Below are 22213 nucleotides of genomic sequence, written 5' to 3' on the forward strand. Positions count from 1 at the left end.
TGGCGTTGCTTTCTGCTAGTTTGGGAAAATGCTTGACTAACAAGCAGAAGGTTGCCAGTTAGAATCCCCACTGGTACTGGTACTACATTGGGCAGCAGCGTTATAGGAAGATGCTGAAAGGCATCATCTCATATTGCACGGGAGGAGACCATGGTAAACCCCTCTTATATTTTACTAAAGAAAACCACATGGCTCTGTGGGCACCAGGAGTCAACAGCGACTTGACAGCACACTTTACTTTGGTTAATATTTTAATTGCTATGTTTGGTTTTAATATTCTGCCATTAAGTGCTTGTTGTGTAACATCATCATCATTTATATACTATTATATTATTATTTATATTTATATTTGTGTGTGTTGCATCTATAGTGGCACTGGCACATAATAATGCACATGTGCATACACTGCTTTGATACTGCTGCCCAGAACAAAACTCGTTCTGCTCACTGATGAAAAAAAATTAAAGGGAACTCTGCTCCTTTGGGGGGGAGGGGAGTGGCCAAGGCAGCGAGGCCCCACACATGCTGATTCACCCCCAGCCCCACACACCCCTAGGGACGGCCCTGGTACCAGGTTACCCCAAATTTATACAAGTAATGTTTCAAATTACTATAAAAATTACAGTGTTCACACAATGCCTGCTATATTTCCCATTTTTTAAAAAAATGAAGTTATGGCTTGTTTTAAACTCAGGAAAAAACAAGGGGAACACGGGTAACAAACAAAAACTATATAACAAAACCCATGTACAAAGACAAAGGCAATAAAGACAAAGGCAATAATGACAGAGGCCTAACACAGGTAGTGACCAGATTAAACATATAATAACAAATATCACAGGCACCCATATAAAGACTATCAATGAGTACAAATATAAGGGCTAAACAAGCCCCACACAGTGAAGAATCTAAATAAAACAAGAGTCACTCAAAAGCTGGTCACAAACAATGATCTGGATGGTGCTGCTGTGCCAGAAGACAGTCATCAAACATGCAAAGTGCTGCACTCTGCACGAAAACCTTTGCCTAAAAGGCTAGGCACAGAAATCTTGAAAATGGAGCTGGAATCTTGACAGACTTCCTAGGTAGTGGTCTGTTTTGTGAAAATCTTCATCAGAAGTATAGCAATCTGTGCATTAATGATTATGATAATGAAAGCCCAGGAATACAACATTCAGAGTAAGAACATGTGTAATAAATACAAACACACCAACCTTAAATCCAGGAAAGCCTCATCACTATAGGCAGCAACTCATCACTGTGCCTGCTCAGACATGCTATGTTCCTTAGTGAATAATGCTTGAGCTTGTAGTTAAATACTCTCCCCAACTATCAATCAATTATACAATGAGTGAGAAAGCTAAACCAGCTGTGCTGGTCTTACTATCCTTTTCTATATAATTTAGATTATTGAGAGGAAACAGGAGAAGTCATAATTAACATTTAACCCCTGGGGTATACATGTATTAAACTTGTGAATAAAAAATGATTCTTTTTGAAGAAGGATCCTCTGCTTATCTTGTTTGTCAAAGGACCTTGGAATAAATTTAAACAGCACAAAAAACTTGCAATCGTCCAGTGAGTGAGATTTCTCAATGAAATGTGGCACTAGTGGGGCATCTAATATACTGTGCTTGAGCCTAGATCTGTGTTCAAGTACACGTGTCTTAACAGGTCTCATAGTGCTCCCAATAAACCACAGGTTACATGGACACACTATGACATAAACAGTCCCTTCTGTCTTGCAGTTAGCAAAAAAAATTTTTTTTTAAGCTAACATGTTTCTTCAGACCCGGGTCCCAATACCCAGTAGTGGGAAGACTGAAGGGACAAGCTGCACAACTCCCACAGGGGTGGAAACCTTGTGCAGCCCTACTCACTGATGGTCTCACTGTAAAGTCTGAATGAGTCAAAAAATTCCTTAGACTCCTGGTTTTTCTAAAGGCCACCATAGGGGTTTTGTTTTTTTTTCAACCAGGGATATCAGAGAAAAGGTGCCAATGTCTATAGATGATCTTTTTGATCTGATAAGATAGGGGAGTGTAATCTATAGACCAGATGAGATGGTCCAGCTGTTTCTTCGGGGCATCCTGCAATAACTCACTTCATCTAATGGTGTCTGCTCTAAGAAGAAACAGCTGGACCATCTCATCTGGTCTATAGATTTTTTTGCTAACTGTAAGACAAAAGGGACTGTTTATGTCATAGTGTGTCCATGTAACCTGTGGTATGTTGGGAGCACTATGAGACCTGTTAAGACACGTGTGCTTGAACACAGATCTAGGCTCAAGCACAGTATATCACATGTATAATTGATTGATAGTTGGGGAGAGTATTTAACTCCAAGCTCAAGCATTATTCACTAAGGAACATAGCATGTCTGAGCAGGCACGGTGGTGAGTTGCTGCCTATAGTGACGAGGCTTTCCTAGATTTAAGGTTGGTGTGTTTGTATTTATTACACATGTTCTTACTCTGAATGTTGTATTCCTGGGCTTTCATTATCATGATCATTAATGCACAGATTGCTATACTTCTGATGAAGATTTTCACAAAACAGACCACTACCTAGGAAGTCTGTCAAGATTCCAGCTCCATTTTCAAGATTTCTGTGCCTAGCCTTTTAGGCAAAGGTTTTCATACAGAATGCAACACTTTGCATGTTTGATGACTGTCTTCTGGCACAGCAGCACCATCCAGATCATCGTTCATGACCAGCTTTTGAGTGACTCTTGTTTTATTTAGATTCTTCACTGTGTGGGGCTTGTTTAGCCCTTATATTTGTACTCATTGATAGTCTTTATATGGGTGCCTGTGATATTTGTTATTATATGTTTAATCTGGTCACTACCTGTGTTAGGCCTCTGTCATTATTGCCTTCGTCTTTGTACATGGGTTTTGTTATATAGTTTTTGTTTTAAACTCAAGCACTGATGTCTGCCTCTTTATTATGGCTGGCAATGCTTAAAAAAATACTTTTTAGTTTCTTTGTTCTGAACACACTTATACAGAGAATGTGACACATATGGCACTCTCTGTTTTAAAAGGCAAGGAAACTTAATTAAAGGGGGGGGGAGCTTCAATGTTCAGAGATAGTTAGGGATGTGGCAGCTCCAAATAATGAGGAAATCCAATGGCCCATGATGTTCATGCCAGGAGGACATGAGACCTGATGTCCAGGAGATATTGTGCCCATTTTAACCACAGTTTAAGATAGCTCACCATAATCTAACAGTAGCTGTATACTGTAACAGTGTAAAGCTTTAAGCCTTTATACTCACAGTTTCGGGCATAGCCTCTCTTAATGCCGTTTTAATTCTGCTGTAATATACTTTATTCTGGTCAAAGACTGTGTGAGAGAGAGAGATACTGGCATACAAACCCATAATCATGGCAACACAATTTGTCTAGGTAACGTCATGTTACCAAATTCTTCTTAAACATTGCTGTAACACTAATCCTTAGCTTTTGCTGTTGCCACCAACCTATGTAAGTAGTGCATTGGGGCATGGAGGACCTAGACAAATTGTGTTGCTATAGAATTCTGGGCGTGGGAGAAGTAAGCAGTGCTTCAGCTACTATCCATGAGTTTCTCTGTGTAGGACAGAAATTCTGAGGGAAGACTTTGAGAGAGAAAATATAAGCTAGACAGGAGTTTGTAGGGTGTCAGGATAGGGAGATCTGAGAGGAGACCAGAGTCTAGGAGATTTGGGAAAAAGAGGGGATGGTGGCAGCTTTCTGCTAGCAATCAGCTGCAGGGCCAGCACTCTCCAGCCACTTGGATCCAGAGGGCTGAAACTGCAAACCAGCCTAGGCTTGACTCCATTATTGTCCTGTGGAAGACAAACGTTTATGAGACTCCTTCTTTGGATCTGGTTTGCTTTCACGCACTCACAAATGATCTTTTTGACAAAGGGCTCTTAGTTCACATCTCCTGTGGAATGGATTGTGTGTGTTCACATATCGGCCAGCTTTACCCTGAGGTCCCTGCAAGCTATCAGGGAATACGTCACACGTGATTCAGGTTTTTCATTGCACGTTAGAGTGTAGCCCGATTTATATCCAGGGAGTTATTTGCACATGACTTCATGCTGCGGGGTAAATGTTGAGTGAAGCCACTTCGAATTACATTCGCAGCATTGAGGGAATCAGCCCCTCCCCTCTGCTCTTGGGTTTTGTTTTGATGCAAGTTCACATGTTTTCCTTCTAGCCAATGGTGGAGCGGGGGGGGGGAGTACTGAAGAGCTACATCTATATTTATAAAGAGAGTATCCTTCTTATCATGCTAATGATTCTACGTCAGTGCCTCTCCCTATTTACTCTGCCATTTTCAGAAAAAGTAGCTTAAAATCAGCATTTTGAAAACCCAGAAATACCTCGAGATCAGCTAGAATTTGCAAGACACAGTCCGATTTGTGTGTGGAGTGGGTCCAAGGATCTCGACGGGACCTCTGGGTAGGTTTGGCTGGTGTGTGAAAACACACACTCTCTCCTGCATGAGATTTGGGGTAGAAGCCCTGTGTGTAAATTGTGTTTCTGTGGTTTTGAGTTTGTAGGCCAGTATAAAAGCTTGGACTCATCAGGTCTTGGACTCATCAGGTCTCATGCCCTCGTGGTGTGAACATCATAGGTCATTGGATTTCCTCATTTTTTGGAGCTCAGTTGGAGCTGCCACACCCATAATTATCCTGTAAACCAACTGTGTGTGTGTTTGTTTGTTTGTGTGTGCGTGTGTGTGTAATGGAATATATAATTCATTTTTCTATTGACTTCATCAAAATCAATAGGCTTCATTTCAGATAAATGGTGTTCAAGATGTGAGTGTTAATATGAAATATGCTATCATCTCTGTTTAAGAATTCTGATATGGGACCCAGCTCACCCATCCAGAATTGCACTTTGCCCCTTCTGCAACTCTCCTGCACCTGATCTTTTCTTCTTCTGGTGCCGCCACTGTATTGACTTTAGTTTAAAAACAAGTAAAATGTTACTTATCCACTGTAGCAAAAAATGAAAGCAATTATCTGCTCCACAGGCTGCAAAAGCCCCTTCTGGAAGAACCTGAAGCATCTCTATTCAGAATTTACTCTTTTCTCATGGCTTAAAATGGGTTAAACTAGCCACCGAGTAACTTATTAAAGGAACAAACTGGGTTGGTGGGTTTTGCATATGTTTCAAAAATAAATATTTGAGGTTTCTATCTGCAGGATGGGTTGCTTCGACCTCCTGCTCCGAGACAGAGCCAATTATAGGCTAACAGAATCCGTCATTTCAAGGATGTTCTCCAAAGGGGTGGAGCAGAGGAGAAATTCTCTGAATTTTGTGGGAATGTGTGGGGCTTTGTAAGTGGTCTGATTAATTCAAGGGAAAGGAAGGGAGAGAATATGGTAGGAGGACCCAATGGAAGGCAATAAATAGCAACAGCCCTCAGCTGCTGTCTCTATCTGAGGAATTTAGACCAAGGACTTAAATTAAATGGTATGATTTTGTGAATTGCATCATTCACATCCCATTTAATCTACCATTAACATTTATAGGTTTGGGTTATTCTTTGTTCAAATTCTAGTTTAAAGTTTGTTACCTACTGTGCATGGGAGTGGTGGGGGGGAGCTGGGCAACCTTGATTCTGAAGGATTTGCACAGTTGCAAAGCTGTGGCTGCTGAGACTGAGACTCTGAGCATCCCTAACACATGGTTGCCCCCCCCCCCTCTCTCTCTCCCTTGCTGTAAGAAACAGGGGCTGCCCGTGCAAGCTGCTCCTGAGCACAACTGCACAGCTATGTCTCTGGCAGGACTGAAGTGTCTGGTAACAGGAGCTGGTGGGTTCCTTGGTCGAAGGATTGTTTGCCAGTTGCTGGAAGAAGAAGAGGGCCTGGCCGAGGTCCGAGTCCTGGACAAAACAATCAGTTCTGAGTTGCTCCAGAATTTTGCAAGTAAGTGAACATGCCATGGTTTGTTCTCTGAAGAAAGAGGGAGATCTGGACACTAGAAAAGAAGGCTTCAGGCTGGACTTGTAAGGGTTTCTCATCAACCCCAGGGCAATGGCTTAGTTCTCACTGAAGTGAGAGAACTTTGACTGAGCCCTACCGCTTCAGACTGTGGGTCAGACTTTGCATGATGGAAGGCTCCACCACACAGAAAAATGCCCTGCACACAGAAAATGAGCGCGCTGGGCTGGGGAAAGGGCTAGCCAAGAATCCTCCTCTATGTTTCTGTGTGGTGGGATCTCCCCTGCTAAGTGAGAAAAGAGCCATTTTTAAAAGTGGTGATTATTTTCTTTTTAGCAGGGGAGAGCAACTGTCCTTATCCACCCCCAGCACAGCATCCCTTTAGGGCTGTTGCTGGCATCTACCTTACATTTCATTTTAGATTGTGAGTCCTTTGGAGCCATTTATTTTTCTATGTAAACTGCTTTGAGAACTTTTTTGTTGTTGTTGTTGAAAAGTAGTATATAAATATTAATAATCATCAGTGGTTGACATACTGTAAAAGGAGTATATCAGCTTAGTAACGTTCTGTTCATGCAAGCTGTGTTAGATAAGGGTACATACCTTTGGAGATAATGGACTTTCTCTATTGCAAACAAATTGCAGAAATGCAATGTTACTAGGCTGACATACTTTTGTGCAGTATGTCGGGGTGTGTGTATGTGTGTGTGTGTGTGTGTGGCTTTTGTTTGGTTTTTGCATTGAGCACCATTCCATTTTGTGAGTCTCCACATTCAATCTGAAGAGGTACCGAGGCACTGGCTTACCATGTCAGGGTGTTTCTGGACCAGCCAGCAGATAAGTGTTGTCACCAGAGCTGAGCTAAAATAAATGTTCTTGAGTAAATCAGATGTTGAAAAATTCATAATGTGCCATTTCATAATATAAAATATGAAATAAAAATTATTTTGCTTCGAAGCATGTCAAATACATTTTAGATTTATGCAAATGTCTTTCAAAAATAAAATATCAAATAGAGTCATTCCATAATGTCTGATTAATGACAAATATACATTTATTATTATTTATTTGATTTCTATACCACCCTTCCAAAAATAGCTCAGGGTGGTTTACACAGAGAAATAATAAATAAATCAGATGGATCCCTGTCCCCAAAGGGCTCACAATCTAAAAAGAGACACAAGATGATAGACACTAGCAACACTCACTGGAGGTGCTGTGCTGGGGCTGGACAGGGCCAGTTACTCTCCCCCTGCTCAATAAAGAGAATCACCACTTTAAAAGGTGCCTCTTTGCCAAGTTAGCAGGGGTTACATGTAGTTTAACAGTAGGTGAGATTAATGGTAGTTTTACAAGGACTTAAAAGTAACATGAATTTGACATGTGTATATCAAATTATATCATCTTTCCCTGCACTTGGAACAATCTCCACAGGGCTCAGCAGAGCTCCGTTTCTCTCTTCCTTTTTTGGTATGCCACTGTAGGATGAATCTGGCTCATTGCAGGAGGCCCCTGGGCACCTTCCATATTCCCATCCAGAACGTTCCTTCTGCTCTGTCAAGATGTGAAAGTTGCCGGGCTCAAACAGGAGGAGAAGCCTGGAGGAGGTATGGAAGGTGCACAGAAGCCTCACACTTTATGTCATGCTGCATTGTGCTTCCTGTGTATGAACCAAGGCAGAGAAGCTGGGCTCGGATGAGTTCAGTGATCACTCCATGCTAAAACACTGATGTATCTGCACAGGAAAACACAGTCCCCTTTTATATGTGTGTGTGTCATTATAATTCCAGCTGTGTCTTTATGGACAGTTGCGAGACAGGAAACTTGCTTACAACTGCTCTGCACATTATATAATTAATGTGTGTTACGCTGTTTGTTAGAATGCATATGTGTGGGGATCAATACTAGTCCCCACATATATGGGGAAGGGGAATGACAATTTACCCATATTATAAGGTCACAGTGACACCTGACTCAGTGGAGATGGTGGGAGGGCATATGCATTGGCATCTTCAAATTGCTAGAGAGTTGTGATAAATCCTAGGGGTGACCGTATGGATATATAGTGGTCATGTCCAGTCATAAAGAGATTTGGGGATTTTGTGCTGAGTAAGGTAACTGAAGCCACCTAATGGCGCAGCAGGGGAGTAACTTGCGAGGGAGCAAGTGGTAGCTGGTTCGAATTCCTGCTGGTATGTTTCCTAGACTATGGGAAACACCTATATCAAGCAGCGATATATGCTGAAAGGCATCATCTCATACTGCGTGGGAGGTGGCAATGGTAAACCCCTCCTGTATTCTACCAAAGAAAACCACTGGGCTCTGTGGTCGCCAGCAGGGCCGGATTAAGCTAGTGTGGGGCCTGTAGCATATGTTATGAAGGGGCCCCCAATTTAAAAAAATGCACATAAATATTAAAACATAAATTATTTACTTGCATAGTAAAATAATTCAATTTTTCATTTGCCTAGTGCCCCCCCCCAACCACCCCATGCCTCCACTCAGCTGAGCCAGCGAGTCAACAAACTTTGCAAAACACACAAACACACTCACCCCACACACACTTTTGTGACTCCTGACCGTGGGTTCTCCTTTGGAGTTATTTTCACAAAGAGAAAGGTGGTGGGGAACAAAACTCTGAATGTTTAAATTAAAAAGTTCTCAGGAATTCTGTACTTTGAGAAATCTGAACCTATTAGCAATTTTGGCACACAACAGTGGATGTTTGATTCCAATGTGTGCAGAACATATTGGATCCCAGCAGCTATCACATTAAAAGGGCCATTTGACAATATTAAGAATATATGTTTAAGCTCTTGTGCAAGCCTGACAGGAAAGCAGATGTATATTTAAAATAGTTGATGCATTGCAAATGAATGTGATTATGATGAGGTGCATTAGCAACTTCCATGAAAACGGAAGTATCCAAAAGACAATCTTTTGGCAGGAGGCATAGCCTCTTTCAATCTAAATTACACTAACATGCTTAATATTAAAAGGAGGAAATGCACAAATCATTCAGTGCAACCCTAAGCATGTTTACTCAGAAGTAAGTCCCACTGAACTCAATGAGCCTTACTCTCTAGTAAGTGTGTTTGGGTTTGCAGCCTCCGTTTATCTTTGGACAATTTAAATGGGCATCCCAATGTAAAGCTAATGAAGTTGGCAACGCAGCAGTAGTTATTTCAGGTCTAGAGGAGAGGAAAGGAGCTCACTTTAAATTTGGCAGTTCCTTGAAAAGCAATGAAAACAAATACCCTCCCAACAGCACTGGATACTAAAGGATGATATACGTGACCTCACCCAACAAGACCATAATATAATCTCCCTTTAAGCTCCCCTCAATTGATCCACTAAACTTTGAGACTCCTCTTGCCGTGCATCTGAGTTACTTCTGGCTTTCTTTTTCCTCTTAAAGGTACACATTCTCATTGTTTATCTTTACCCTCTCCCAGTCAGTCGGAAAACACTGGCAACATTCAACTAGCATCTTCTTTAGCTTCCTTTCTTCCGCCCTTTTACTCTTTCTGTGTATGTTTTTAAAAACTTTTACAGTTTAAACAAATAAGGACCAACGCCCTGGCGATTAAGTTATCTTTGCGACCCCTTCGCAAGCTATCTGTTCCTATTGTTGTTCTTACTAATAGATAACCCAATCAACACCATGGTGCCAGGAAGACCTTGCTTAAATGCCCTCAAGCGAGGCGAGAGAATGGGCAGCAGCAGGCAATGAGGAGAGTCAGCAGAGAGCACCAAATAGAGAGCAGAAAGAAGGGGCAGACGTTCAAGCCAGGTGTGCGGGGCCCTAGAAAACACGGGGCCCGTAGCAAATGCTACATTTGCTACTATGTTAATCTGGCCCTGGTCGCCAGGCAGAGGTGCTCTTACTGCTGGATTTCGGGGCCAATGTCCAGGGCCTCCACACCCCCTGGGGGGCCCCCAATCCTCTTTAGTCTGTCCTAGGTAGTGTGGTTTGTGCCCTCAAGAACCTACGTGTTAAAAAATGATGCTTAACTTCCAGTGGGGGGCGGGGGCTCCAAAGGCCTTTAGATCCAGGCTCCAAAATTACCTCTGTCACCAGGAGTCGACACCAACTCGACAGCACAACCTTACTTTACTTTAAGGTAACTGAAAGGATTGGATTAGTTATTTCTCCATGATTCTCTGATCATTACAGTAGAAGATTCGGAGGAAATTGGAACCACACAGGTAACATGGGCTACTAAGAAAAAGAGTCCAGGGTGTAAGCATCTTACCACTCCTATCCCTGGGAATAGGAGGGAGGTTTTGGTGCTATACATGGTCCTTCCATGGAGGAAGAGAATACAGTTAAGCTGTATCCAAAATTCTTAGCAGCAGCTTGAACTTAAGGGACAAACAAGACATTATATTATCCCATCATCAAGAGACAGGTTTAAAAGCAGAAGTATCTCTAGTTCTATTAACACATTAAGTTGAACTTGCATACAATCATACTCTTCCTGTCTCTACCTTGCATTTGAGGGGGACTCTATCTAGGTTCACTTTTAAAATGAACACATGTACATTCATTCACACAGAACCTGTACATATGCACTAACATCTGTACACATGTACAACATAACATCTGAATGGGGTTACTTTTATCTTCATTTTGAGAAGCTCATTCACACTGTTGCCCACTTTACCTTGCTGCTTCCTCCAATGTCCGGCAGATGGTGCTAGTGTATCATATTCCTAATTTTTCAGCATACTATTCTCCTTAAACTGTAAATATTAACTTTTCAGATATGTAGACAGATTTCCCCTGACTGCTGTGAATGTGGGACCAACGTGATTCTGATTTCCTCACTCCAGTGCTTTGCGTTCAGCTGACCAGACTCTAATAGCAACTGGGCATTCCACATTCTAATTATATCATGTATTGCTTTTCAGTTATAAGAACATAAGAAAAGCCCTGCTGGATCAGGCCAAAGACCCATCTAGTCCAGCATCCTGTTTCACACAGTGGCCCACCAGATGCCACTGGAAGCCATAGGCAGGAGCTGAAGGCATGCCCTATCTCCTGCTGTTACTCCCCTACAACTGGTACTCAGAGGCATCCTGCCTTTGAGGCTGGAGGTGGCCTATAGCCCTCCGACTAGTAACCGATGATAGACCTCTCCTCCATAATGTTATCCAAACCCCTCTTAAAGCCATCCAGGTTGCTGGCTGTCACCACATCTTGGGGCAGAGAATTCCACATGTTGATTATGCGGGGTGTGAAAAAGTACTTCCGTTTGTTGGTCCTAGGTTTCCTGGCAATCAATTTCATAGGATGACCCTTGGTTCTAGTGTTATGTGAGAGGGAGAAGAATTTCTCTCTATCCACTTTCTCCATACCATGCATGATTTTATAGACCTCTATCATGTCTCCCTGCAGTCATCTTTTTTTCTAAACTAAAAAGCCCCAGGTGTTGTAGCCTTGCCTCATAAGAAAGGTGCTCTAGGCCCCTGATCATCTTGGTTGCCCTCTTCTACACCTTTCCCATTTCTACAATGTCCTTTTTTAGATGTGGTGATCAGAATTGTACGCAGTACTCCAGGTGTGGCCACACCATAGTTTTGTATAAGGGCATTATAATATTAGCAGTTTTATTTTCAATCCCCTTCCTAATGATCCCTAGTATGGAATTGGCTTTTTTCACCTCTGCCACACATTGAGTCAACACTTTCAACGAGCTGTCCACCATGACCCCTAGATCCCTCTCCTGGTCAGTCACCGACAGCTCAGATCCCATCAGCGTATACTTGAAGTTGGGGTTTTTCGTCCCACTGTGCATCACTTTACACTTGCCAACACTGAACCACATTTGCCACTTTATTGCCCACTCACCCAGTTTGGAGAGATCCTTTTGGAGCTCCTCACAATCCGTTTTGGACTTCACTACCTGAAAGAGTTTGGTATCATCTGCAAATCTGGCCACCTCGCTGCTTACCCCTGCTTCTAAATCATTTATGAATAAATTAAAAAGCACCGATCCCAGATCCCTGGGGGACCCCACTTCTTACTTCCCTCCATTGTGAGAACTCTCCATTTATACCTACCCTCTGTTTCTTATCTTTTAACCATTTAGCAATCCATACATGTACTTGTCCCCTTATCCCATGACTGCTGTATACAGTTGTTTTTTCAGGACTCAATAGAACAATCACAGAAACACTGCATTTTGATTTATTCATTGGCTCTCTGCAGTCACCTGACAGTTCATACCTAGCAGCACAGTGGTTAAGTGGAATCCAAAGAGCTATATTAGGCATGCCTTCTCTGCATGAGTAACTTACCTTTGTGCTGAAAGTTAAAACATTAAAATGTGTATATTTGAAATTCAAAGCCAAGGCTTTGGTCTTCCAGAAATCCCAATGCCAAATATATGTCTCCAGACTTCCTTTTAATCAACAGGATCATAACATAGCAGTTATCCCCACTGCTAGTTAGTATAAACAACATATTGAAAGAGTTAATTTGCTTACTGCAACCATGGGCAATTAGATCCCCAGTTGAGATGTGTCTGTTAAAAGGCACAGCACACTTCTAAAGTGAATTCACAATCAGGGAATTGAACCAAGCCTGGACCCAAAAATCTATTCAGAGGGTTTTTCTATGTGAAATCAGGACTGAACCTGAACCTAAAATCTTTTGGTTGCCTTGAAACTGGCCCTCCAGACATAAAAAGTGGTAACCCAGTTTAAAAATCAGACACCCGGGAGATTCTTATGAGGGGGGAATGCTCCTTCCTGCTCCTGCTGCTGCTCTGGCTCCATTTGGAGAAACTGTATTTCTCAGTGAGCTGTCTGAAGAGAAAGAGCAGGAGCAAGAGAAAACAGGTAGGCCACACCTTGGAATGGCAGTTCTCCTGGCGCTCAGGTATTGACACCCATCCACAGGCTGTTGTCCAGCAGCAAGATCTCTGTACAGATGGTTCCTGAATGGAGGCTGGGAACTTCTTGAGGTCATTCACACAACCAACAACTGAGTTCTACCCAGGTTTGGAAATTGTGTGTGCTGCCAGTTTTTGGTTGTGTGGAAGCAAGGTAAGAGGAAAACCTGGGTAGAAGTGATTAGGTGGAAACAAGGTAGGAGGAAAAGCTACCCTGGTTTTCCTCTTACCTTGCTTCCACACAATTGCTTCTACCCAGGTTTTCTTCCTACCTTGCTTCCACACAACCAAAAACTGGGAGCACACAGAGCTCCCAAAACCGGGTACAACACAGTTTTTGATTGTGTGAATGACCTCTTTGGGGCTATTCACATGATTAGCAAAAATCAGGCTAGGAGAGCGTAGTCTGATTTTTGCTAATCGTAAGAACCACCGGGCTCAGCCAGGGCCGGATTAACATAGCAGCAAATGTAGCATTTGCTACGGGCCCCACGTTTTCTAGTGCCCCGCACGCCTGGCTTGAACGTCTGCCCCTTCTTTTGCTCTCTATTTGATGCTCTCTGCTGACTCTCCTCTTTGCCTGCTGCTGCCCACTTTCATCTCTGGCATCGCTTGCGGGCGTTTAAGAAAGGTCTTCCTGGCACCATGGTGTTGATTGGGTTATCTATTATGTTAAGCAGCACGGGAGGGAGTAGTAAGAACAACAATAGTAACAGATAGCTTGCAAAGGGGTCTCAAAGATAACTTAATCGCCAGGGAGTTGGTCATTTGTTTAAACTGTAAAAGTTTTTAAAAACATACACAAAGAGAGTAAAAGAAATAAAAGCAGTTTAGATTAAAGAACAACTAACTATTAATGCCGGGCAGAAGAAAGGAAGCTAAAGAAGATGCTAGTTGATTGTTGCCAGCGTTTTCTGACTGACTGGGAGAGGGTAAAGATAAACAATTGGAATGTGTACCTTTAAGAGGAAAAAGAAAGCCAGAAGTAACTCAGATGCACGGCAAGAGGAGTCTCAAAGTTTAGTGGATCAATTGAGGGGAGCTTAAAGGGAGATTATATTATGGTCTTGTTGGGTGAGGTCACGTATATCATCCTTCAGTATCTAGTGCTGTTGGGAGGGAATTTGTGATCATTGCTTTTCAAGGAACTGCCAAATTTAAGGTGAGCTCCTTTCCTCTCCTCTAGAACTGAAATAACTACTGCTGCGTTGCCAACTTCATTAGCTTTACATTGGGATGCCCGTTGAAATTGTCCAAAGATAAACGGAGGCTGCAAATCTAACACACTTACTAGAGAGTAAGGCTCATTGAGTTCAGTGGGACTTACTTCTGAGTAAACATGCTTAGGGTTGCACTGAATGATTTGTGCATTTCCTCCTTTTAATATTAAGCATGTTAGTGTAATTTAGATTGAAAGAGGCTATGCCTCCTGCCAAAAGATTGTCTTTTGGATACTTCCGTTTTCATGGAAGTTGCTAATGCACCTCATCATAATCACATTCATTTGCAATGCATCAACTATTCTAAATATACATCTGCTTTCCTGTCAGGATTGCACAAGAGGTTAAACATATATTCTTAATATTGTCAAATGGCCCTTTTAATGTGATGACTACTGTGATCCAACATGTTCTGCACACATTGGAATCAAACATCCACTGTTGTGTGCCAAAATTGCTAATAGGTTCAGATTTCTCAAAGTACAGAATTCCTGAGAACCTTTTAATTTAAACATTCAGAGTTTTGTTCCCCACCCCCTTTCTCTTTGTGAAAATAACTCCAAAGGAGAACCCACGGTCAGGAGTCACAAAAGTGTGTGTGTGTGTGTGTGTGTGTGTGTGTGTGTGTGTTTTGCAAAGTTTGTTGACTGGCTGGCTCAGCTGAGTGGAGGCATGGGGTGGTTGGTGGGGGGGCACTAGGCAAATGAAAAAATTGAATTACTTTACTATGCAAGTAAATAATTTATGTTTTAATATTTATGTGCATTTTTTTTCAATTTGGGGCCCCTTCATAACATATTCTACAGGCCCCACACTAGGTTAATCTGGCCCTGGGCTCAGCTACAAGCCTGGTGGTTCTTGAGCAGCTAACCAGCTCAAGTAGCCCGTCCCTTAGCCCGGGTTTGCGGAGCGAGTGCTCCGAGTGCGAGGGCTATTGGATCATGAGTAGCTGTGACACGGCTCTGCACCGCAGCTACTCACGAGGAGAACCCCCAGAGGGGAGGCGAAAAGCCACCTCCCGGCTCCGGGGGTCTCGCCAGCATGCCCTGCGCACTCACGCAGGTCATGCTGGAGCTTGCAGCGGCTGATTGGCCTCCACTCCACCAAGCCCCCACCGGCTCCGTCACGGAGCCGGCAATCATGTGGGCGGCCGATCCGGCCGCCCAGGGCTCCCTGCCTGATTGTCTGCGTGGAGAGCGGGCTTAGCCCGCTCTCCCCGCAGTTTTGGAAAACCCGGGTCTCACGGATCATGAGACCCGCCTCTTTGTGGTTCCCTGGCACCCTTCTTACTACCATTTGTAAGTAGGATAAGTTATGTTCTTTTTTTGCTAACATAGTGGAGCTTTTAAAAAGAAAATATAGAGATAAGTTGCTGGAGGTCGGGGAAATTATATTTTAAAAGGCAGGCAGGCTGTGAGACTGAGTGGGAGAAGAAAAGGAGCTCAATATGAGGGAGTTTTGAGTGTTTGGTCTTTACAGTTCTAAACGTGTTAGTGTTCCCTCTAACACAGGCATCCCCAAACTGCGGCCCTCCAGATGTTGCTGAACTAAAATTCCCATTATCCTCAGCCAAAGCCCACTTGGTTACTTATCTCAGGACTCTTGGGATAGCTGACTACTAGCTGAGGAGAATTTCCTCCCAAAATAGAAGAACTGCAGACTACTTGCTTCCTCAGTTATTAGATTTGCAGTGTTATGATGCAGAAGCTATTTCCTTTGCCTATGTTGTATAGAGCTCAATTATATTGATAAAGGTCTAGAGGTGAATCAGTTGATTAGATCTAACTCCCTTCAACAGGACTGTCAGTGTTACGCTGCAGCAGTGTGAGTGTAGGCAGCGCCAGAGCCATGTCTGAGAGTCAGTGTTCCTTCTAACAGAAAATCTCAGAGGTTGTAGACTACAACTCCCAGCATCCTCAGCCAAAGCCCACTGCAGCTAGGGATTCTGGGAGCTGTAGTCAACAACACCTGGTATTCCCTCTTACAGGGTACACTGCTGAGAGTGCTTGAGCAATGTGCCTGCCTGGGACTCCTTCCAAACTCATGGTCCCCCATACGGGTAGAACCTGGCAGGTTTACTAGGTGGCAGATGGCAGCGGCAGCTGCATTGTGCAGCTGCAGCAGTGGCAAGAATAGTAGCAGCACTCCTTTCAGCACAGGCACAGCTGAAGGTGCCATTTTAATCCCCCCACAATGTCCCAGATGCCAAAACAATGCTACACCAGGGCAAGGTTTTGTGGGGAAGTCAAAATAGTGCCTCCAATTGTGTTGATCATCATAGGCACAGGCACCGCGCCTATTTGGCACTGGTGGGCAGTGATGGTGCTTCTTTTCGGGCCGCTGTGGCAGGAGGTACTATTTTGATTTCCCTGCAGTGCCCTGGTCCCCAGCACAGCTTAACTTGCAAGTGGAGGGGGGCAATATTAATGCAAGCAACAGTAGTGCCACAGAATTTGCCTGAGGGTGTTATGTGCTGGTTCCGGCTCTCCGTGGAAGAAGACATATATCTATATATTTAATACTCCTGGGTGAGCCTTAGAATGTGCATCCCGGTGCCCAGCTGATTGGCTGGGCTGCGGAGGCACCTGATTGGCTGAGGCGCACCCAGGAGAATTGGTCGCCTGCTTGAGACTGGGACAGAAGTTGGGGGGAAGAGGTTACCAGCCCCCAAGATCACACAGAGGCTCTGTGTGGGGTTGGCTAGTATAACATTAATTTCAGTTAATTTTTTTACAGCTTTTAAAACAAAGGAGATTATTCTGTCTATAATGTGTCTGAACCACCTACCAACCCACTTGTTGGGTTGAACTGGGACTGAACAGGCTGCTCCACAAAAGAGGTTGTCTTGAACACCGAAGTTTTCCCTTGAACCCTGGCAGAGTAGTCGTCTTCACTTTGGGTGCTCTGCTGAGCGAATGAGGGCAAATGGCTGTTCGTCACCGCTGTTTCTCTGATTCCATTTCTTCCAGAACGAAAGAATAAAACTCTCTTGACAGTGATGCAAGGGGATATCCGGGATGGGAAATTTCTTCACACAGCTGTCAAGGGTGTCTCGCTTGTCATCCACACGGCTTGCATCATTGACCCCTTGGGACTGGTAGAGCAGCAGACACTCTGGGATGTCAATGTCAGAGGTAAAACCGAATCCTTTTGAGACAAGTTCAGGTGTGGCACATTTGTGAAGGGAGTTCTGGGAAAGGTTTTTAATTACCTCTAGTTGCAAATAAGGGTACTCCCCAAGCCACACACACCAACCCTCATCAGATTTTGGAGGGAGGAATTTTTTCCTCAGAAGTAGCATAGATGCCCCAAACACTGGATGAGAAGGAAACAAAACTTAATTTGAGCTGGGGCTCAGTCCTAGAATATATGGCATAGCAATGGAGAAGAAGAAATTCTTCTCAGGGGCTTCTGAGGCTAGGTGAGGTGGTAATGGCCTCAAGGCAGCAAGTGAGGGCACCCTGCCCTCTGGCCTGTCCCCTCCCCCCCGCCCCAGGATGTACACGAACCTATTTGGAGGCCCCTTTTACAGGGGACAACTTTAAGGGCAGGGGAGGGTGCACTAACCCCTCCCTCCGCTTTTCCCCACTGGGTTTGTAAAGACTCCGTCAGGGCAGCAGCAAACCTCCCTGCCACTTCATTCCTTCCTTGGCTGGAAGTGCCGGGTGTGCATGCGCTCGCTGGGCATGGGTGCATGTCATGCTCACTCGCGCGCACCTCCTGCCGCCCGACGGAGTCTTTACAAACCCAGCACTGGGAGGGGGGAAGGCAGAGGGAGGAGTAAGTGCATCCTCCACCACCCTTAAAGTTGTCCCCCCTGCCTTCCGTGCACATCCCTACACCCCCCTGCCTGCTACCACCCCCACCTCCGCTACCCTATGTCTTCACTTTTTGTGTCGACCCCAGCCCTCACTGGCCCTATTTCCCTCACTGGCCCTGATTCCCCGCTCTTTCCCTTCATGGGCCTCAACTTCTTTCTGGGGCATGCTCTTGGTTGGCTAGCAAGGCATCATGGACAAAGCCTGTCTGAAGTGGCAGTGCCAATGTGGCAGCAGCAGCTTCTTTCACTCACTGGCTTCTCCTCCTTGCAGCTGCGGCACCAGTATCCGAAAACGCTTGCTTCCTCATGCCCCCTCTTTCTGTCCCCTCCAGCCACCCACTTGTATGCTTTGTCAGCTCCATTTTGTGACAAGTTTCTTGCTGGAGTGGGGAGAGAGTGTGCACGCAAGGTGCTGGTGCAGGAGAAGTGATGAGGAGAGACCAGCAGTCGAAGCTGCCACCACTGTGTGCAAGCTCTGACCACATTATTTATTATTATTATTTCTTGTTTACACAGTCAGACAGGTGTTATTGACTGGATTGTTTTATCCAGACATCGAGTCCTTCCCAAGGACCTGGGATGGCTGAATTTTATTGTCAATTGTTATAGATATCGTCGCAGAATATAGGCTGTTCCCAGTAAAGCTGCTTTTTGTAATTGGCTGATGGTGATTTCTGTGGCCCCTATGGTGTTGAGGTGCTCTTCAAGGTCTTTTGGAACTGCACCCAGGGCGCCAATGACCACTGGGATGATTTGGGTCTTTTTCTGCCACAGCCTTTCAATTTCAATTTGTAGATCTTTGTATTTGGTGATTTTTTCTATTTCTTTTTCTTCTATTCTGCTATCCCCTGGTATTGCTATGTTGATTATTTTGACTTGTTTTTCTTTCTTCTCGACTACAGTTATATCTGGTGTATAGGGGGCGAGAGGGCACCTTATTGGCAGCAGTAGCTCCTCTAAACCCTGGCACTCCCCCCAACAGTGCGGCCCGCACAGCGGTGGCACAGTGCTGGCCTCCATGGATGTGTGGAGGCCATTTGTGTGACCTGCGCACATTTGTGGAGGCCATTTGCAAGTTTGTGTCATTACGCAAATGGCCCCCATGGAGGTCATGCAAATGGCCTCTGTGATTGCACAGAGACCAGAACTGCACCACTGCCGCTTGGGCCGTGCTACTGGGGAGAGCACTGGGGTTTAGAGGAGCCACTGCTGCCATCTGTAAGGTGCCGCCTGCCTCCTCTCTCAGCCACCTGCCCCCACCAGCTGCCCTTAGAAAAAGGCAGGATTCCCCCCTTTGCTTGTAAAGGGGAATCCTCATTGGATTCTTTACAAGCACAGCCCCTCGAACGGCTTCAAATTCTAATTTGAACCAAACCACCAAAAACGGTTCCATGCACACCCCTAATGGAAAGCTGGAGTCAGGCTTGTAGTGGCTTAACAGATGGATCCAGTGCAGGCTCCTTCAGAAGAGGTCTCATGATTGCCTCCATCATGCCCTCCATCAGCAAACTGCCCTCTGTAGGCCACCTTCTACCTGGGTTAGCCCCAAGAGAATTGTTCTGCTGCTGCTGCCACCACATGAAGGCTATGGGCATGGAGGTGGGCTTGGGGGTCAGCCTTGGGTCCCTCAAAGCCCTCGGCCCCTAAGCCTTCAGCAGCTGTTGAACAATGCCAGCCCCTGATGCCAGCAGTGATTGTCATCTTTACCTGTCAAAACTTACATATGCTGCAGAATTGGGTGGAAACGAAGTGGTTGAATTCTGAGATGACAGAATCCTGCTTCAGTTTGCAGTAAAAGACTAGTACACATGAAAAAAATATTTAAATGTGATGATGCATATGAAACATACAAGTTAACAACTCTCCCCATGGTCCACATCCTGCATAAATCAGACCCAAGTTACACAAAAAGATAGGATTGAACTAAACACTGTAGAATTCTTTTCAAACTGCAGGTGGAGTACTGCATATTTGAATATTCCCATATTAAAAAGCGGGGGGGGGGGGAACTAGCATATCAGGAAAGGTGGTTTCACTTAGACCTCTCCCTGTTTGTTTAGTATATGCAGGGAGATTTTTTACATGGCGTATTCTGCCACCATGTTCTGCATAACTTGATAAAAAATAAAAGCTCTTGGGGAAGTGTCTCCCTGTAATGTATCGTCTCAATGGATACCTCATGCCTCATCTCAGGCCCATCAGCTGACATGCTACATAACGTTACATGTGCCTTGCAACATAATGTTCACGCAGCCATGCAAAAGCACTACTGTGATGCAAATAGCCAAACACTGGAAACTGTCTTGTGGTTTAGGCATTGATGGCTGGTTCTCCAGGATATGGCATATATAGCCTTGGCAGAAAAAGTAACTTATCAGAGACAAGCATTGGGATTAATCAAAGAAAGCGACTTTATTCACATGTGGCTCCCTTTCCTTCACTATGTTAACAGTGGCTTCACTTCCTCCTAACTTTCATAAGGAGCTTTTGCAGTAATCATAGAAAAATTAAAAACTGATCTTACAACTCTTCCCTTTCACCCCCACCCATTTTCTTTTCAATTTTTAAAAACAAGTTTCAATTTCTCAACGCTCAAAATACACCTCTCATGTAGGATGCTTGTAAGTTTGCTGTATTGTTGATGTGTTAATATTTTATCTGTTGTTTGCATACTTGTTAACAAAACAAACAAACCTTTAAATAAAAATTATTTGGAAAAGCACTGTTGTGCTAAACCCAAGAATGGCATAAACGCAGTTGCACAATTGATGGCCAAGCCCCCCCCCCCACTCTGCCTTTCAGGTACGCAGCTGCTGCTGGAGACCTGCATTTTCTACGACGTCCCACACTTTATCTATACCAGCAGCCTTGAAGTGGCTGGTCCAAACTGCAGAGGTGACCCCATCTATGATGGCGATGAAGACACAGTGTACCAGAGCACCACAGGATTCCTTTATGCTGAAACGAAGAGAGCAGCAGAGAAATATGTGCTGGACTTGGATGGCCTGCAACTGAAGAACGGCACCAGCCTAGTGACATGTGCTCTGAGGTCCATGTATATTTTTGGAGAAGGAAGTACTTTCCTTCTGCAACATCTTGATGAGTGCATCTTAAACAATAATGTCTTTCTGAGGAACTCCAGGAAGGAGGCTTTTGTAAATCCAGTCTATGTGGGGAATATTGCTTGGGCTCATATCCAGTTGGCTAAAGCCATGAGGGATCCAGAAAAGGTCGAGCGGATCAGAGGACAATTCTATTATATCTCAGATGATACTCCCCATGTCAGCTATGCAGACTTCAATTACGAGTTGGCTAAAGAGCTGGGGTTTGGCATCGAACCCAAGCTACCAATGCCTCTAATGATGTTTTACTGTTATGCCCTGTTGCTGGAGATTGTGAGCTTCCTGCTCTGGCCCTTTGTCAGGTACATCCCTGTCATCAATCGTCAGCTTCTGACTTTGCTTAATACTCCGTTTACCTTTTCTTACAAGAAGGCACGCAGGGATTTTGGCTACAGGCCTCGCTACACGTGGGAAGAAGCCAAGCAGCAGACCAGCCAGTGGATTGCCGAGGTAGCACCACTGAGGGCAGCCTACCTGAAAAACAAGACTCTCTAAAGCAGAGGTCACTGGCCTCTGTGCCAGAATGGATCGGCCTTAGGGGCTAAGAAAAGCTGGATGGGAGCAGCAGGGGGCCAACAGGAGACCCAAAGCGGAAATCTTTGTGGAAATCTTTGTTCTGAAATACCTGAATAAAAAAGAAATGCTTTTTGTTTTGCTTTGGATAAGCTTTTACATTAATGATCACATAAGCCAGTGACTCCCAACTCATTTCCCCTGACTTTGCCATCTGCTTCTTTTAGTCAAAACTCTTGTTTCTGGGTAGCCAAAAAGGCCAGTACATAGCAACATAGGAAGCTGCCATATACTGAGTCAGACCATTGGTCTATCTAGCTCACTCAGTATTGCCTTCACAGACTGGCAGCAGCTTCTCCAAGGTTGCAGGCAGGAATCTCTCTCAGCCCTAACTTGGAGAAGCCAGGGAGGGAACTTGAAACCTTCTGCTCTTCCCAGAGCGGCTTCATCCCTGGAGGGGAAGATCTTGCAGTGCTCACACTTCTAGTCTGTGATGTGTCACCATACATTAAGTAGTGATGTGTCACCATATTTGTGGAGATTTGTCTCCAGAAATCAACAGAGGAGCTCACCAATGTAGCCACTTTGGGTTTTTGAAGCCTACTCATTATAATATTCACAGAGGGGCTCACTTCCTCACAGCAACTCTCACTGATAAAGTAACTTGTATGTGATGGGCAAGTGATCTGCCA

The 22213-nt window shown here is 44.4% G+C and overlaps 1 protein-coding gene across 6 annotated transcripts; it reads left to right on the forward strand.

The window, feature by feature from the left end:
- Positions 1–2399: 2399 nt before the first annotated feature.
- LOC128345684 (3 beta-hydroxysteroid dehydrogenase/Delta 5-->4-isomerase type 1-like) lies at positions 2400–21663 on the forward strand. 6 transcript variants are annotated; one of them, XM_053298007.1, is made up of 4 exons: positions 2400–2438; positions 5737–5932; positions 17036–17200; positions 20689–21663. In XM_053298007.1, the coding sequence occupies exons 2-4, from the start codon at positions 5779–5781 to the stop codon at positions 21501–21503; spliced, it is 1134 nt and encodes a 377-aa protein (XP_053153982.1). In that variant the 5' UTR covers positions 2400–2438; positions 5737–5778; the 3' UTR covers positions 21504–21663. The 6 variants fall into 6 exon arrangements, with proteins under 6 accessions (XP_053153982.1, XP_053153980.1, XP_053153979.1 ...); XM_053298005.1 differs by lacking the exon at positions 2400–2438 and adding an exon at positions 5346–5477; XM_053298004.1 differs by lacking the exon at positions 2400–2438 and adding an exon at positions 5372–5477 and having other exon boundaries at positions 5731–5932.
- Positions 21664–22213: the final 550 nt, after the last annotated feature.

The sequence above is a fragment of the Hemicordylus capensis genome, chromosome 2, assembly GCF_027244095.1.
Source record: "Hemicordylus capensis ecotype Gifberg chromosome 2, rHemCap1.1.pri, whole genome shotgun sequence".
Lineage (NCBI taxonomy): Eukaryota > Metazoa > Chordata > Lepidosauria > Squamata > Cordylidae > Hemicordylus > Hemicordylus capensis.